Source organism: Podarcis muralis, chromosome 11, assembly GCF_964188315.1.
Source record: "Podarcis muralis chromosome 11, rPodMur119.hap1.1, whole genome shotgun sequence".
Lineage (NCBI taxonomy): Eukaryota > Metazoa > Chordata > Lepidosauria > Squamata > Lacertidae > Podarcis > Podarcis muralis.
In genome coordinates, this window is record NC_135665.1 from 25,732,529 (window position 1) to 25,747,848 (window position 15,320).

General features: G+C 37.6%; 1 protein-coding gene across 4 annotated transcripts in view; it reads left to right on the forward strand.

Moving 5' to 3' along the window:
* Nucleotides 1-14,497, forward strand: part of FBXL17 (F-box and leucine rich repeat protein 17) — a 141,736-nt gene extending 127,239 nt beyond the window's left edge. For 2 of the 4 annotated variants that reach the window (XM_028749133.2, XM_028749134.2), the window contains 2 exons: nt 1,903-2,045; nt 13,584-14,497. In XM_028749133.2, the coding sequence (XP_028604966.2) occupies nt 1,903-2,045; nt 13,584-13,721 (281 nt within the window). In that variant the 3' untranslated portion in view covers nt 13,722-14,497. The remainder of the gene's footprint in view (nt 1-1,902; nt 2,046-13,583) is intronic. The other 2 variants (XM_028749136.2, XM_028749137.2) reach the window with 2 other exon arrangements.
* The last annotated feature ends 823 nt before the right edge of the window (nt 14,498-15,320 follow it).

Below are 15,320 nucleotides of genomic sequence, written 5' to 3' on the forward strand. Positions count from 1 at the left end.
AGAACAGCTCCACAGTGTCCAGGCTTTACCTTTATGCTAATTGGAGAGGTGCTCATGGGTATAGTAGTCCTTCAATAGGAAAAAACACAAATACACGCAGACCCGCTGGTATTTACAATGTGTGAGTATTGTAGTACAGGGTTTCTATCATTGGGTGTATATACAGTAATAAAGTGGGATCCAATTAGGGGATTGATGGATTAGCTTAACTGACTGAACACTTCTTGATCAACTAAAAATAAAAGCTCGGCGAGTTGCTAGACAATGTGCCAATGCCTACTGGGTAAGACTGTGTCAGAGCATTCAACTCACTGCCGACAGCAGCAACACTCACAAAATGCCCCAGTTAGCCCCAAACCACAGCCACTTGTCCATTACCTGACACGTTATGACATCATATGACATCATATGACGACGACATCATATGACATCATATGACGACGACATCATATGACATCATAACGTGTGGCACCAAGTTCAAAAGGAAGAATCGGGAGTGCATTCGAAGTCAAAGTGTTCCATGGAGTATGGAACAGTTCTGAACCTGGCCTTCAATCCGGCTTTCAGCCCCGTGGTAACATGTGAACATTTTCTTAGCAAGCACTTCCATCTTACAGGTGTTGCTAGTTTGGCTATTTGCGCCAATATATCATTTTGTTCTAGCTAGGAAATTTTGCCAGTTTTGCTCACCAATGCAAACACACAGTCAGAATCATAGTCATTAAAAAAAAAAATCCTTTAAAAATGTAGGTGGTTTTAAGTAGCATATTTGTCAAGAATGTGCTAAAAATATATAATTGTCAAATAATATTAAGAGTGTTACAATTCATGACATCACATTGCAAAACATGATGCTTAGAATTGGCTTTGCAAGATTAGCCGTTAGCCTGGAGACAGTATGTCCAAAACCAAATATAAATATATATTTTCCATGTATGTGCTGCAAAAAATTTTTTTCTTGCCCTGAGAGAATAACTGAGTTTTATCCTAGCTAATTGTTAAATTGGCTTTTAGGCAGTCTTTGGTAATTTTTCTTACTCATCAGAAAACGACAAGAGATTTAATATACAATGTAATTCATTGAGTCGTGTCTGTAGACACTGTAATGTACATAACCTTTGAACTTCCATTGATAATACTTAAAGAAAACCAAGTACCTAGTTGAAGGGAGTTAGTAGTTAATAGAGCAGTTTTCATTCCATCACAAATAAGAACATCCAAGTTGGGTTGGCCAAAGTAAAGTAAAAGGAAGAGGAGATCGTTTGAGACCAGCTGACAGTCAGAAGCACAAATCCTGCCTTGCTAATAAAGGCAAAGTTGCTACTCCAGAGTACAAAAGCACTAGCTGGGCTAATGCTAAGTAAATAATTTGTGTACCTTCTTCATTATATGTTAAAATTATCTTGATGCTCTCCTTTTAAAAATCACCTGGCAAGTTTTAGCCAGTAGGGATTCAGGAAACCTCTTTGGGAATGCACACATGGCTCCTATGCTTTTCTTCACAAAGAATTCTTAAGACATTTTGGAACAAATGATTATTAATATTGTGTTAATATTTCATCCAAACCCAAATATTAATTTATTTTATAAAAATAAATCATATGCCGTTTTCCAATCCTTGAAATTTAGACTCTGTGTTGTTTTGGGCAATGCAGCTTACCTATGAAAGGGATTCTTGTGTGATTTTAAAAGGCAGCTTGATCATTTTTATAGCAATATGTGCCTTTCAGTGTGTTAGGGAAAAAATGGAACTTGGTATAGACTGTTCTTTATATACATGCATGTATATATGGTTTGACAATATAAACTTGTTTTTTTGAAATATTTAATATTTAAAATATTTCGCTGCCTAACATTTCACCCCTGTGTTTTGTTTCTCTTGTGTTTTTTTATGTTTTGTAGCACTGATAGCCATTGGCCGATACAGTATGACAATAGAGACTGTGGATGTGGGATGGTGCAAAGAAATCACAGATCAGGGAGCCACCCAAATTGCTCAAAGTAGTAAGTCGCTCAGATACTTGGGACTAATGCGATGTGATAAGGTAAGAATTTGGGGGGGGGGGGTTTGCATAAAAGGCTATGTTACATAGGCAAGAGTAGCATGTCCATTTACTCCACACAATTGCATTCACATTAGCAGTTATTACCAAAAAAAAAAAAGGAGCAAATGCATATTGGACATATGATAAGCGTCTCTGATACTGAGTCAGTCATGTTAGTACATTTTTTGCTGCTTTCTGAATTTTATAATTTCTGTCTTTAGTGGGTCATGACATTAATATAGCAGTCTGTCTTGTCTTAAAACACAGAATGTAGTAATAGCAAAAAAAAAAAAAATACTGCCGTCTGACTTTCAAAAGAAATAATTTTCAGCTCAATAACCTTGATCACAAATCCTCATTGTAAAAACAGATGAACCAAAGAGCTTTGTGTAGCTCACTCAGAGGAGAAATGTTTCAACTCAATGGCCTTGATTCTTAAATTTTCCATATATTTTTTCCCCTTTACCGTTTAGAAACACATCAAGAAGCTCCTGCTTCCTGCATTCTCTGTTTATAAAAGCAAATTGTGAATATGAAGCTATAAAAAGTCTAGCTTCTGAGCCAAAGAACCACTATTTTGTGAATTGATGGAACATAATACCTTAAACTTGAATGTTTTGTAAAAGCCAAGAGAAGAAAAGTGTGTGAGAGTCTCCTTTGATGAATTGGGCTAAGATTATCTACTTAGACTGTTCAAAGGGTTACTTGACCCTGGGATTTAGATTTGACCCTAAGTCACCTGATCAATGTTACATACATATCTTTTGTGGGTTTAGTTAAAACAGCTTGTACAATCAGGAAAGACTTAATAAAAGCAATATATTTATCCTGTCTTGAGCTGCTAAAGACAATCAATGACCTTGATGTTGCAAACAGTTTTTAGTACAACATCAATTAAACTACGCATACTGTATATTCTTTATTCCTTTAATTGCTGGCTTATGCTTTCCTGGCTTCCTACAAAGGGGCTGCATGCTGTGTAGGGAGACAACTGAGCTAGCAGGAATAAAAATCTGCGAGACGGCTGCAGCACAAATGGGGAAAACTGTTTCTGATTAATGGAGAACGTATATTGGGTATCTTGATGAGAATGCTGTAAAGTGTGGCATTAGGGGGACCATTGGGGGTCATTTAACTTGCTTGTTAAACCTCTTATGTGCAGGAGAATGAGGAAAGTAGCCATAAAAAGAACAAATTTTCGGAAGCTCTATCCTGAATTTAAAATGTTTAAAATGCCGTGTTGGCAGCTCTAAGAGCTACATGCCTCTTCCACATCCAGAGAATAGAGAAGTTATCATACAAAACCACTTCCTTCGCTTTTCTAACTTCATGCAGAACTAATTTCTTCTTCCAAATGCCAGCACCCAGAACGTTAATGAGAAGGGTTTCAAATGCCACTGTGGCAGAAAAATGTTCTTTCATAAAGTTGGGTGGGGGCCACACATTGGTCCAGTCTGCCCCTCCCCCAGGTGCTTCTTAGCTTTTCCCCAAATGTTATTTAATATTGCTATACCTGATAGCCATTCCCTTCTTATGTGGCATTGCCTGACATGCAAGTAAGGAGCTCAGAAACAAAGAGAAATAGATGGGGCATACAGCAATAGATTTCAGCAATCAATACCAAAATACTCTTCATGACATCATCTCTTCAGAATTTCTTTGAAACGCACTTGAAATAAATTTAGAATTACAAAGGCGTCAAGGGCCTTGCCAAAAAAGATCAGAGAAACTGCAGGCCTGAGTAAAGGCAGGCTCTGTTTGATTCCATCGATTATATAACTGCCTCTAGGCTATAGATGTCACTAGTGGCTATTCTATTGATCCACACCATGAAAATAATCAGATTAATTCATTTCTCATTAACTTGCCATTTACTGTGGTCTTTTTGATTTTCAAGTACAGTGTTGGAAGCAACACATTCACTGCTATAAGGGGGCAGGAACAGGCTTCATAATCTTAGGCCATGAGAAATAACAATTTTATGTCTCCATGAAGTCTTAAGTGTTGTTTTATCAGTTTAAACCAAGTATTCTTAAAATGACTTTCATTGTTTTGCCCAGTTAATGGAGGCTCAGTTTCAAGGAACATGATATAAGACCTAGTTGGAGGTCTTTGCATAAGAGCAGTAGCACCTGATGACTAAGGACATGACATCTAGTGTCATTGTTCCTCAAGGGTAAGACAGGAACATCAATCACTACTCCTTGAAAGAGCCAGAAGCCACACTGTGCAGCTGCCCAGATGAGGAGGTGCCCCACAACTGGGACAGTGCAGGAATTTGCTCTGTCTGTGCACCTATACAGCCCCAGCCTCGCCCCTGCCCCATCCCCACACTGCCCCAGTAAGATGCAACAACACTGGTATCCCCCACCATGTCACCTGCTGCTGCATAGTTGCTAAGTAAGCAGCTAAGGATATTTTGAACCCCTAGAGCAGGCATGCCCAAACTCGGCCCTCCAGATGTTTTGGGACTACAACTCCCATCATCCCTAGCTAACAGGACCAGTGGTCAGGGATTATGGGAATTGTAGTCCCAAAACATCTGGAGGGCCGAGTTTGGCCAAGCCTGCCCTAGAGCCTTCATCAGTCATCACTGCCTTCCTTCCTTCCTTCCTTCCTTCCTTCCTTCCTTCCTTCCTTCCTTCCTTTTTTTAAACATTTGTTATGTTGATTGCATATTGGTTTTCTCTTATTGTCAGCTCGCTTAGAGGATTGTTGTCAGGCAGAAAGGTGAGATATACATATTTAAAATAAGCAATCATTTAACCAAAGAAAAAGTAGACTAACCAGGCAGAGAGCCTTCTCGGTAGCGGTGCCCACCCTGTGGAACGCCCTCACATCAGATGTCAAGGAAATAAACAACTATCTGTTGGTAGCCACCCAGAGTGGCTGGGGAGGCCCAGCCAGATGGGCAGCGTATAAGCAATAAATTGTTCTTCTTCTTGTTCTTATTCTTAAGCTGCTCTAATGGTTAAGTTTGCATTACAATTCATATTCAACCAAAGCCATTAAGAACACAAGAAAAACCCTGCTGGATCCAACCAAAAACCCACCTGGTTGGGCATGGTGATCAGCCATATGGCTGTGGGAAGTCCACAAGCAGGACTGAGCGCCATAGCAGTCTCCTCACTTGCAATTCCAAATCCAGAGGTGTACTGCCTCCGACAGTGGAAGTAAAACATGGTTCTGTTGTTTAGTTTATCTTCCATTAATCTTAAAGCCATCCAAGTTAGGGCCATCCTGTATCTTCTGGCACATGATAGCCATTCAGAGTTTCCAAAGCACTGTGGGTTAAAACGCACAGACCAAAGACATTTGGAGAGAAACACTGTACATTTTCCAATGTTCCAAGTGGAGTCAAGTTTTCATCGCATATTTGCTAGATAGTGCCACACTGGTGAAGAAGTAATCCATTGTTATATTCTTTCTAGAACCCAGTAAATGCGGCATTTTCAGTCACTGTCTAGCCTCAGTTTCAAGCTGCTTGGGCCATCTTCTTCCTTTCCCACATCCATGTCTGCATCATAAACTTATGGGAAAAAATTCAGTGTGGCAGCAAGTGGAATATTTATGCATGGAGCATGGTCCCCTTATGCAATGAGGCTCCCCTCCCTGCCCTCCACACACTCCTAAACCTGTTATGGGGCTCCCTTCAACCCTCCAGAGCTGTTGTGGATTGTTGTTGGAGCAGAGGGGATGAAGTCCTTATTCTATCCACATAAGTACTTAGTTGTATCCAGTATTATGCCTACTCACAGTAGACCCATTGAAATTAATTGTCATAACTAACATAGGTCCATTAATTTCAGTAGTTCGATACAACCCATAATGTTTTGGCACTGTAACATGACCATTGTACATCTTTCTTTGAATGACACTAATTGTTCATTAGTTGTAACATTGCCGTATGATGGCACAATGTTTTGGTAATTATATCCCTCAGGTTGTGCAAAGAAGCAACTTTGTCTTTCGTTTTGTTGTTCAGTGTTTAAGCCAGACATCAGAAATGATGAGCTGTTTCTCCCCTGCCTGCAATTCATCATAGCTCTTTATGCCTTCCATTCAGGATTCTGAAATTTTTCAGGTTACTTTCTTAGGAGCTCCTATATGATGCATACTGTTTTCATACTAACATTCTTCTCCACAAAACCACAGGGAGGGAAGTGAATCCCTTTTATTACCCCCCTCCAAATCAATTTTCAAGGCACCTAGTACAAAATGCCTTATCCATTCTTCTGAATTTCAGCAAGTTTCTTACCTAAAGGTACCACTGTACTGTATGCTATTTTCATACAAATTTTTATATTTAACAATAGGGGGTGTTAAGTCATTACCTTTTTAACTACTGTCCTTACAGGAAAGCACAGCAGGTATCTTTCTGAAAATTTGCAGTATTCACCACACTTTCTTTTTTCTTTTATAAAAGTAATTATTTTATCTTTGCAATGTATTTTATTCTGTTTTTATTATGTCTTATATATTTTACCTTTTATAATGGATTTGGCGAGACAAAATAAATAATAATGAAACGTAACCACAAAAATTTCATCCAGTTATTTCCAAAAGTAAAATTGTTACAGCCATTACAAAATGTTCTTCATAATAGTTAATGGATATGATTTCCATATTGGGGTTTTGGTTTGGACCCAAGTCAAATTAGGCAGCTTCTGAATTGGTCCAAATCAAATTGGGTTCCCAAATCAAGTGCCAGATTAGGATCTGAAGTAAATCTTATCATGCATTGTGAGTGGGGAATGCTTCCCTGTGCTTTTAACTGTAAGCCTGAGAATTATATTTATCTGATCATTAATATAACTTTGCCATATTAATATCAAAGGACAAAGAGCTGTTAAAAAGATGGGTGATGTCAATATCAAGTTGTGTGGCTATTTCTGGTAGATAGTACAAAAGTTTCCTTCACATTATCTCAGTAAGCTGGGAAATATTAAAATAAAACAGTATTTAAAAAATGGGTTTAAACAAAAAAGAAAGACTTGAAATAACTTGTGGTTCTTGTAGAGAATTACAAAACCTAATCTTTTCTAAGTATGCAGCATTTATTTCCAGCCACAAATGGCTGTAATTTGTTCAAATCAAATATGAAGCAATTGTGTGCAATATTGTGTAATATGGAGTACTGTGTGTAATATTGGGTATACCAGATCCTCTCACTCAGAGAATCCTATTAGAAAACAATTTACTTCAATGCTTTCATCCACTCCAACCCTATCCAACGTGTTCTTATTTTAAATTTAGATTTGCAACATTAGCTTTTTAAAAGATAGAACAAAATATGCTTTTGAAGGGAAATGGAGAAGCTTTCTATTAAGTCTATGACTGAAAAGTGCTTACTGAATTGCTCAGGAAGAAAAGTTTTAGGCAGATTATTTCACATCTCCAGTTTAACCAATTCATCCCCACATTGTTTATAATTTTTAATAAATCCCTTTTCATAAATTATCTATAAACAGGAAACAAGTGAGTATAGATGACTTACATTTCTTTTTGTCTTGCTTCTACTGTAAATTAGAAGTGAAGTGGTAAAAGAACCACTAACCTTTAATAACTACAAACCCTCAAAGTACAGCTATAGATCTACATGAATACACAGTGCTTCAGAGAGAGAAATTATACAGGGAAAGCTGGTCTATAGACATCAGTTTGGTTTTCTTATGACAGCTACAAACATTGCAATTGCTGTGGGTTACACCAGCATTTCTCTTTTACTTAGTAGCATAATTATTTGGAGCTTTGTACACGAACAGGAAACTTCATAAGATGGCCTCCATTTTTTCAGGGCCTATCTAGCTGAACTTAACAAAGCATAAAGAGGCTAATACGTTACAAAACCAGGTTTCAAAATTGGGGGGGGGGGTGTTGGACCAAAGCTCACAATTTGAAAAAGAACTGTTACAAAATAAGGATAAAGTTCTGTATAAAATGTATAATTTTTTATTAGAATGGGAAACAAAGGACGAGCTAGTTAAAGCATCTATGACACACTGGGCAATAGATACTGGGCAATAGATATAGGACACAATATAGACCTAAACCTTTGGAAGAAACTTTGGAAAAGTGATTTGAAATTTATCTGAAAGAGAACTTCTTGACAATGATTAATAGATGGTATTTAATTCCAAATAGACTGGCTAAGATGTATAAAGCAGAATCAGATACACGTTGGAAATGTAAAGAAATGGGAGGAACCTTTTTTCATATGTGGTGGACATGTAGAAAGGTGAAAGAATATTGGGAAATGATTTATAATGAGTTGAAAAAAATGTTTAAATTTACCGTCCCCAAAAAAACCAGAGTCCTTTTTGTTGGGAATAACCCAGACAGAAATTCCCAGGTGCCAGAAAAGAAGAGTGGAAAATATTTATTGAATATATGGAAAATAATTGTACACAGCTGAAAGCACTGGCAGCATTAAGATAAATTCAACAGAGTTAACAATATTTGATTGATGTAAAAGTGTAAAATTGATTTGAATGGTTATAGTAAAATATGCAGGAAAGTATGGTATGTAATATGAACCATGGAAGGAGAAGAAGGGAAGTCATTGGATATTTTAAAGTTTGTAAAATGTTTAATTTGAAATGTATAAAAATTAGAGAGAGAAAGAGAGAACCAAGTCCTTGCAAAGTTCCTCAACTGTTATTTGAGTACTGAACTTCTTCCTCTGAAGATCACTTCAAATAGTCTTCACTCGAATCCACAGTCCTAACAGATAACCTTCAACAATGCCTTCAACACTTCTTGCAATCTCCTACCATGGCCCAAACAGTATGCTGTAACCTGATCCCTTTTATATGCAAAGTTACTTGCCAACTTCGCCCAGTAACACAGATAAGAGAGTCACAAGATGTCTGCAGGTGCATTGTGGGGAATTAGTCATCTCTGCTGACTCATAGAAAATTAACTTATTAACTGCATTCCTTAATAGTCTAAACCTCTGACAATCATTAGCAGACCATTAATGACCACTAATGACTTGAACATATGGAGAACTGCAGCAGTTCCACTGTTATATGTGCACAAAGTTTAATGAAACAGAAGAAGTGAAATTCAGTCACTTCATGACACAAGAGTGAAAGAGGGAATACAAAGAGTATTTCCAAATGTAGAGATTGCACTGCATATTTTTCTAACATTGATAATTACTAACTGCTCCGCAGAAAACTCTCTTTCTCAGCTGAGAGAATAAAAAACTCTCATGAACAACAGTGTTTCAGGACAGACTAGATTTGCATAATATTTGTGTCATTTAAAAATAGTAATACTTTATTTGATGGTTTAGTGTTGCTTTTATTTTGTGTTACATATGGAGGACACCATAATCCTTTCAGTGCTTAGGGCCTCTAAAGGTCTTAATCCTGCCCTTTCTGTAATTCATTTTGACAAAGTGTTGCATCAGTATTCTGGTGAACACTGGCTTTCACCAGGTGCATTCATTACCAGGCCACTGCTGTTGCTTTCGATCCATAATTTAAATCGAAGCACATTGTTTGCCTTAACATTCAGGAAATCCAGAATGCAGATGTTGTGCTGTGTGTGTGTGTGTGTGTGTTATTCAACTAGTCCTAAGCCCCTAAGCACTGAGGTAATCATTGAAACTCTCTGGAACATATCGGCCTTAACAGATCAAGTGCATAGCACATCACACAAAATGACTCCACAAACCTTTCATTGTGTTGCAGCTACAGGCAGGAATTATAATTGGGCCACCTGAGAATGTTATTCATTCAACTATTAGGTTTTTAAAAAGTCAAACATTTGTTGTTGTTTTTTTTAAAAAAATGACTTGAGGAAATAATACCTGTAGAGCAGCAGGATAGCACATAAACCTGCCTAGTCCATTAATTGTCAGCAAGGCAAAGGTGGTGGTTGCATAAAAGTTTTTCAGCCCAGAACAAATGTGAGGGTTGGACAATGGATACATTTCTGTCCACAGAGTTCACCATGAGTATTGGAATCAAATATCACAGAGAAAACACCTGCAAGAGGAACACTGTTTGCTTCTGCCTATGGACTGAAGACCTTCCATCATTAGTGCTGGTACCATATATATGTACCATCTCCTAGTTTTTATTGGAATTTAATGAATAAATTGTAGCTTGTCAAAAATATTTTTGTCAACAGAAAGTTGATCCATGGGGCTTTGATTGGCACTAGTGGTTAGCCATTATTTATTTTAGTACAGTGGTACCTCGGTTTTCAAACATAATCCGTTCCGGAAGACCGTTTGACTTCTGAAACAATAGAAAATGGAAGCATTTACTTACGGAAAGCTCAATATGGAAGCTGCATGGCACATTTGACTTCCGAAAAGCATTTGAAAACCGAAGCAGTTACTTACGGGTTTTTGGCGTTCGAAAACCAAAATGTTTGACTTCCGAGACATTCAAAAACCGAGGTACCACTGTACTTCTCCGGCTTCCAAATGGAGTTCCTTATTTTGGGCAGCTTCCCACAGTTCAGTTGTTGCTACACGGAAGGCACGGAAGTGAAATCTATGTATATACTATCATCATGCATGATTATCTACAGATTTCATGCTGTTTTATGTCAGAAAGGTGTTTTGTGTAGGAAAAAACAGATTCCTTCACAGGTGTAGATCACATACCCAGTGATAAAGGACTCCTGTATGTGCAGTGGGCACGAACCGCTTCCTCTGTGCTTATGAGGAGATATGTGACATAGTTATTCATGTATATGCACGCCCGCTTTCATCTTGCCCTTTTTTGAGGGTGAAGAATCTCACATTTCAATATGCATTTGCAGGTACTCTTCCCAGTTTGATGAGTATGTGAATTGTAATTTGTTTACTAACCTGATTGTATGACCTTTATAGATCTTTTATTTGCCACTGTAAAGGAACTACAGAGTTTTTACATAAGATTTCCCAGAAAATATATTCACTATGAAAAACAAACAACAAACAAATGTTATTTTTAATCAACCTCTGTTTCAGGATTTGAGTGGATCCTTTTAGGCTTTATGCTTCTACTTGGCCAAACCTTTATTAGGCATTACAAATATAGGTCATCATAAAACATCCATATATATTTTTAAAAAAATATATACAAATAAGCAGCTAGACTTTATGAAGGATTTTTGCATATTTAAATATGGGTTTTGTTTTGTTTTTAAAAAGGATGGTCCCATTTCACAGGTTTAAGCTATAGAACAATGCTAATATATATAGTTTGACCTGATAAATTAAAACTGCTTTGTATTTCTTATTTTCACAATTAAATACCACTGGGAAATTCAGCAGAAAGTGAAAGCTATTTAATGTTTAACTTGTGTTCTTTTGTAGTTCTTTTCTCTTGCAAGAATTGGTTAGAATGGCCTTCCCATATCCAAGAGCTGTTGTCCAAGATAGCTATATATTGCCCCTCGCTCCTTGGAGATGTTTTCTCCATCAGTGTTTGAGATATGACAGTGTTTTCATCAGAAGCAATACATGGAGGCTTATGACATCATATATATTTCATATACTACCAAAGAAAATCATTTCTCTTTTTCTTTACTAGCAATTTAGATGTGTGCATTTTTTAGAAATAGCATTTATGGGTTGGGGTATAGTCTTGAGTTGTGGGCTTTATAATTACCCTTAATAATATATGGGTCTCTGCTATGGGAGCATATTCACCCAGTGCTTTTCAAGCTGCACTGGCTCCCGGTAGAGTACAGGATCAGATTTAAGGTGCTGCTTTTGACCTTTAAAGCCCTTCACAGCCTAGGACCCTCGTACCTACGGGACCGCCTCTCCCAGTATGCCCCACGGAGAGCCTCAAGGTCCATAAATAGCAACACCCTAGTGGTCCCGGGCCCTAAGGAAATTAGATTGGCTTCAACCAGAGCCAGGGCCTTTTCAACTTTGGCTCCGGCCTGGTGGAACGCTCTGCCTCATGAGACCAGGGCCCTGCAGGATCTGATTTCTTTCCGCAGGGCCTGTAAGACAGAGTTGTTCCGCCTGGCCTTTGGCTTGGAGCCAATTTGATTCCCTCCCTCCCTTTCTTTTTTCTTTTCCTTCTCCTCCTGCGATGAGGCTACATTTTAATATTTTAATGTTTCAATATTTTAATGTTGTATTTTTAATTTTGTTTTTAAGTTGTAATCATTTAAGTTGTTTTTATTATTACTTGTAAGCCGCTCTGAGCCCGGCCTTGGCTGGGGAGGGCGGGGTATAAATAAAAATTATTATTATTATTATTTTATTATTATTATTATTATTAATGCTAATTAATACTTTGTTTTCACATAACACTTTCCCAACATTATTTCAGTAATCTTTGCAACAACTTTGTAGGGCCTAAATTATCATCCACATATAACAGATGCAGAAGCAGATCAGAATCCATTCTTGGGACTACTTTCTTCTCAGCTTTTAAAATGTGATTTACTGATGTGTGCAAGCTACTAAGGGGCTTGTACCATCACAGATCTCATTCTGATTTATTAAAAGGCAGTTGCTGCTTTTAGACACCTTTGGTGTTGCTGTAATGTAGTTGTTTACAAAAGTGTTTAGAGCTTGCAGGGTCTCTGTGTTCTTGGAAAAGAAGTCAAACCTATTTTCTATCCAAGTTGCTCTTCAGTTGACAAATCTCCCAATGAAGATTGAGTGTTTCTATTATCAAAGCAGAAGAACTGTAGATTAAACCCGTCATTTATCCCTGTCATAAAATGCAATCACTGTTCATTCTCTGCACTGCCTAGCACAATTGCTTCAGTTGGGGATTCTTTTTTTGAGGGGGGGGCAGGTTGAAAGTAGGTGGATATTTAAGGTGTTTTGGTTGTGCTTAAAAGATTTCTGCCAAGGAGGAATTCAAGGAAAGTGAATGCTTATTTGTGGCAAGAATGGAAAGTGGTTGTCATGGGTATTACTGGGCTTGTTATCTCGTATTAGTTGGACATAGGGCATGAAAATAGGAAGTGCAAAGTGAGCAGTTGTTCTGCTGAGACACTATGTCAGATTTAGGCAGCTGAGTATTTAAATTAAATATTGATGTATCTTTATATGTTCAATAAAGGTTCCAAAGAAAGCTACCTAAAAGTTGTGGTTCTTAGGTTAATCTATTATTTATCTAAAAGGACCATGGAAGCTGTCTGTTTCTGTGATATGAACTACAATCAGCTTTAAAATAATTGACAAATTAATCCCCTTGCAGCACAGCGGTTGTAAAGGTGTTAAGTTTAATTAGGTCTTTCTGATTGCTTTGTATGATCAAGGAACAAAGGTGGGATCTCTGGATAAGGTCTAGCAGGGATGCTCCTGACCTGCGTGGCTTGTATATTTTAATTATTGATGGCCGACATTACAACTGTTACCCAAAAAAGGACCTTAATTCTAAATTCATTCTCACCAAGTAGTATAAAACGAAAACCATCTCGAGAAGATATTTGTGAAGATCCTCTTAACAAATCACTGTTCTTTTACTCAGATCCAAATTAGCCAGCCACATGATGAGTCCATTGTTGACCCCCCCCTTTTTTTTAACATAAGTGACAGATTTTTTCTTTTGTTTGCAGGTGAATGAAGTGACTGTGGAACAACTAGTGCAGCAGCACCCACACATCACTTTCAGTACTGTACTACAAGACTGCAAGAGAACTTTGGAACGGGCTTACCAGATGGGCTGGACACCCAATATGTCAACTGCCTCTTAATTCATGATGTGATAGTCAAATACTCGGCAGATTTAGGCTGAACATTTGAACACTGTTAAGTTTTTTATGAATATTTTTGCTTTATATTAAATATATGTTAAGCTTTTAATATTGAATATACATATACATACATACATATATGTATGTATCGTTCAATGTAGTTGGGAATGTCTATTCTGTCTTTTCGTGGAAATATTGAAAGAGAAACCTGGTCAGATATATTTAATTTTTTGGAAAGTTTATTTGTCAACCTAAACATCTGCAAGTTGAGTAAAATGTTGCAGAGGGTTTGCAACTTTTTTTGATGCAACATAACTGTAAGTTTACATAAAATAGAAACACTATTTGGATGTGTGTGTTTTTTTCCTACTACAAGTTCAGGATAGAAACAACTCTTTAAAGATGCATTGTAAGATTTTTGTATACATAAATCTGATGTTTAAAGGCCTTTTGGCAAATTTATTGAAGTGGGTTTCTGCTAGTTCTGTGGGTAGTTTCAGCAATGTAATAATACATTACACTTTTTTCTTTCATGTTTATTTCTTATTCTTGCTGCTCATATTTCCTTTCAGATAGGAAGTGTTGATTCCTTTCCTGGACTCACTTAAATTAGAGACTGATCTTAAATGGATGCTACCCACATTTGTGTGTTTGAGCTGCACAGTTGTGAAAATTCACAGATAACTGTGATGCAAGAATATAACCTTTTGATGACAAATCTTTATTTTGGATGGAATCTTTAATAAATGCTGGACTCATGTGGAATGGATATTTAAGCAGATGATCCTGCTGGTTTCTGTTGGTGCTGCCAAAGTGATGTTTTTGCCCTGCATCTAGTTTTCAGTATCTTGTGAATGCATGTTATTTTGAGACAGGCTTCTGTAGCAGTTGTTCCCGGTTGAATGTGCCCTTCATTTGGTTTCTCCATGCTTGCACCTTCCAGTTTCCCACAATGTTTTCATTTTTAACAATGTTCACTAAGCAAATCTGAAAAACATAAAGATAAATGACCGATTCAGAGGTAAAAATTCACAGTTTTCCCCACTCTGTGAAAGAACTGCGGTGAGCCTTGGTCTGTACAATATCTCTTCATCTCTCCTGGGGCATGCCAAAGGCAGTTGGATGTATCTGGTTCCACTTTTAGACAAACCATAGCTCCCCATTGCACCTGAACTCAGAGAACACTGGTTAGTTAAAACTACAGTTAGTTCAGACGATCCAGAAGTGGTTCCTGATGCTGACATGCTCACTCACTGTAGTTTAAAAGAAGCCACCGTTCCCCATGTTTGGATGTAGTGAAGAACTATGGTTTGTTTAAAAGCAGATGCTAGGGGAAAACACATGAACCCAGAACCTAAAATGGCTCGTGTAAAAATCCAAAGTTTCCTGTTACGTTCAAACTTGCTAGGTTGCATATTGGGGCATGTCCCAAGTGACCCATGCACAAGTGGAAGGCATTTTTGCTCCTTTATGGCAGGTGGTTTCTCTCCAATCTCTTTCCCTAGGCTGTATGCCACATCATATATCAAATCCATGTTTTTTCAGGGTGGATGGAAGCTGCAGTGGAAAGGAGTATGAAAGCCCCCAATCTGTGTTTAA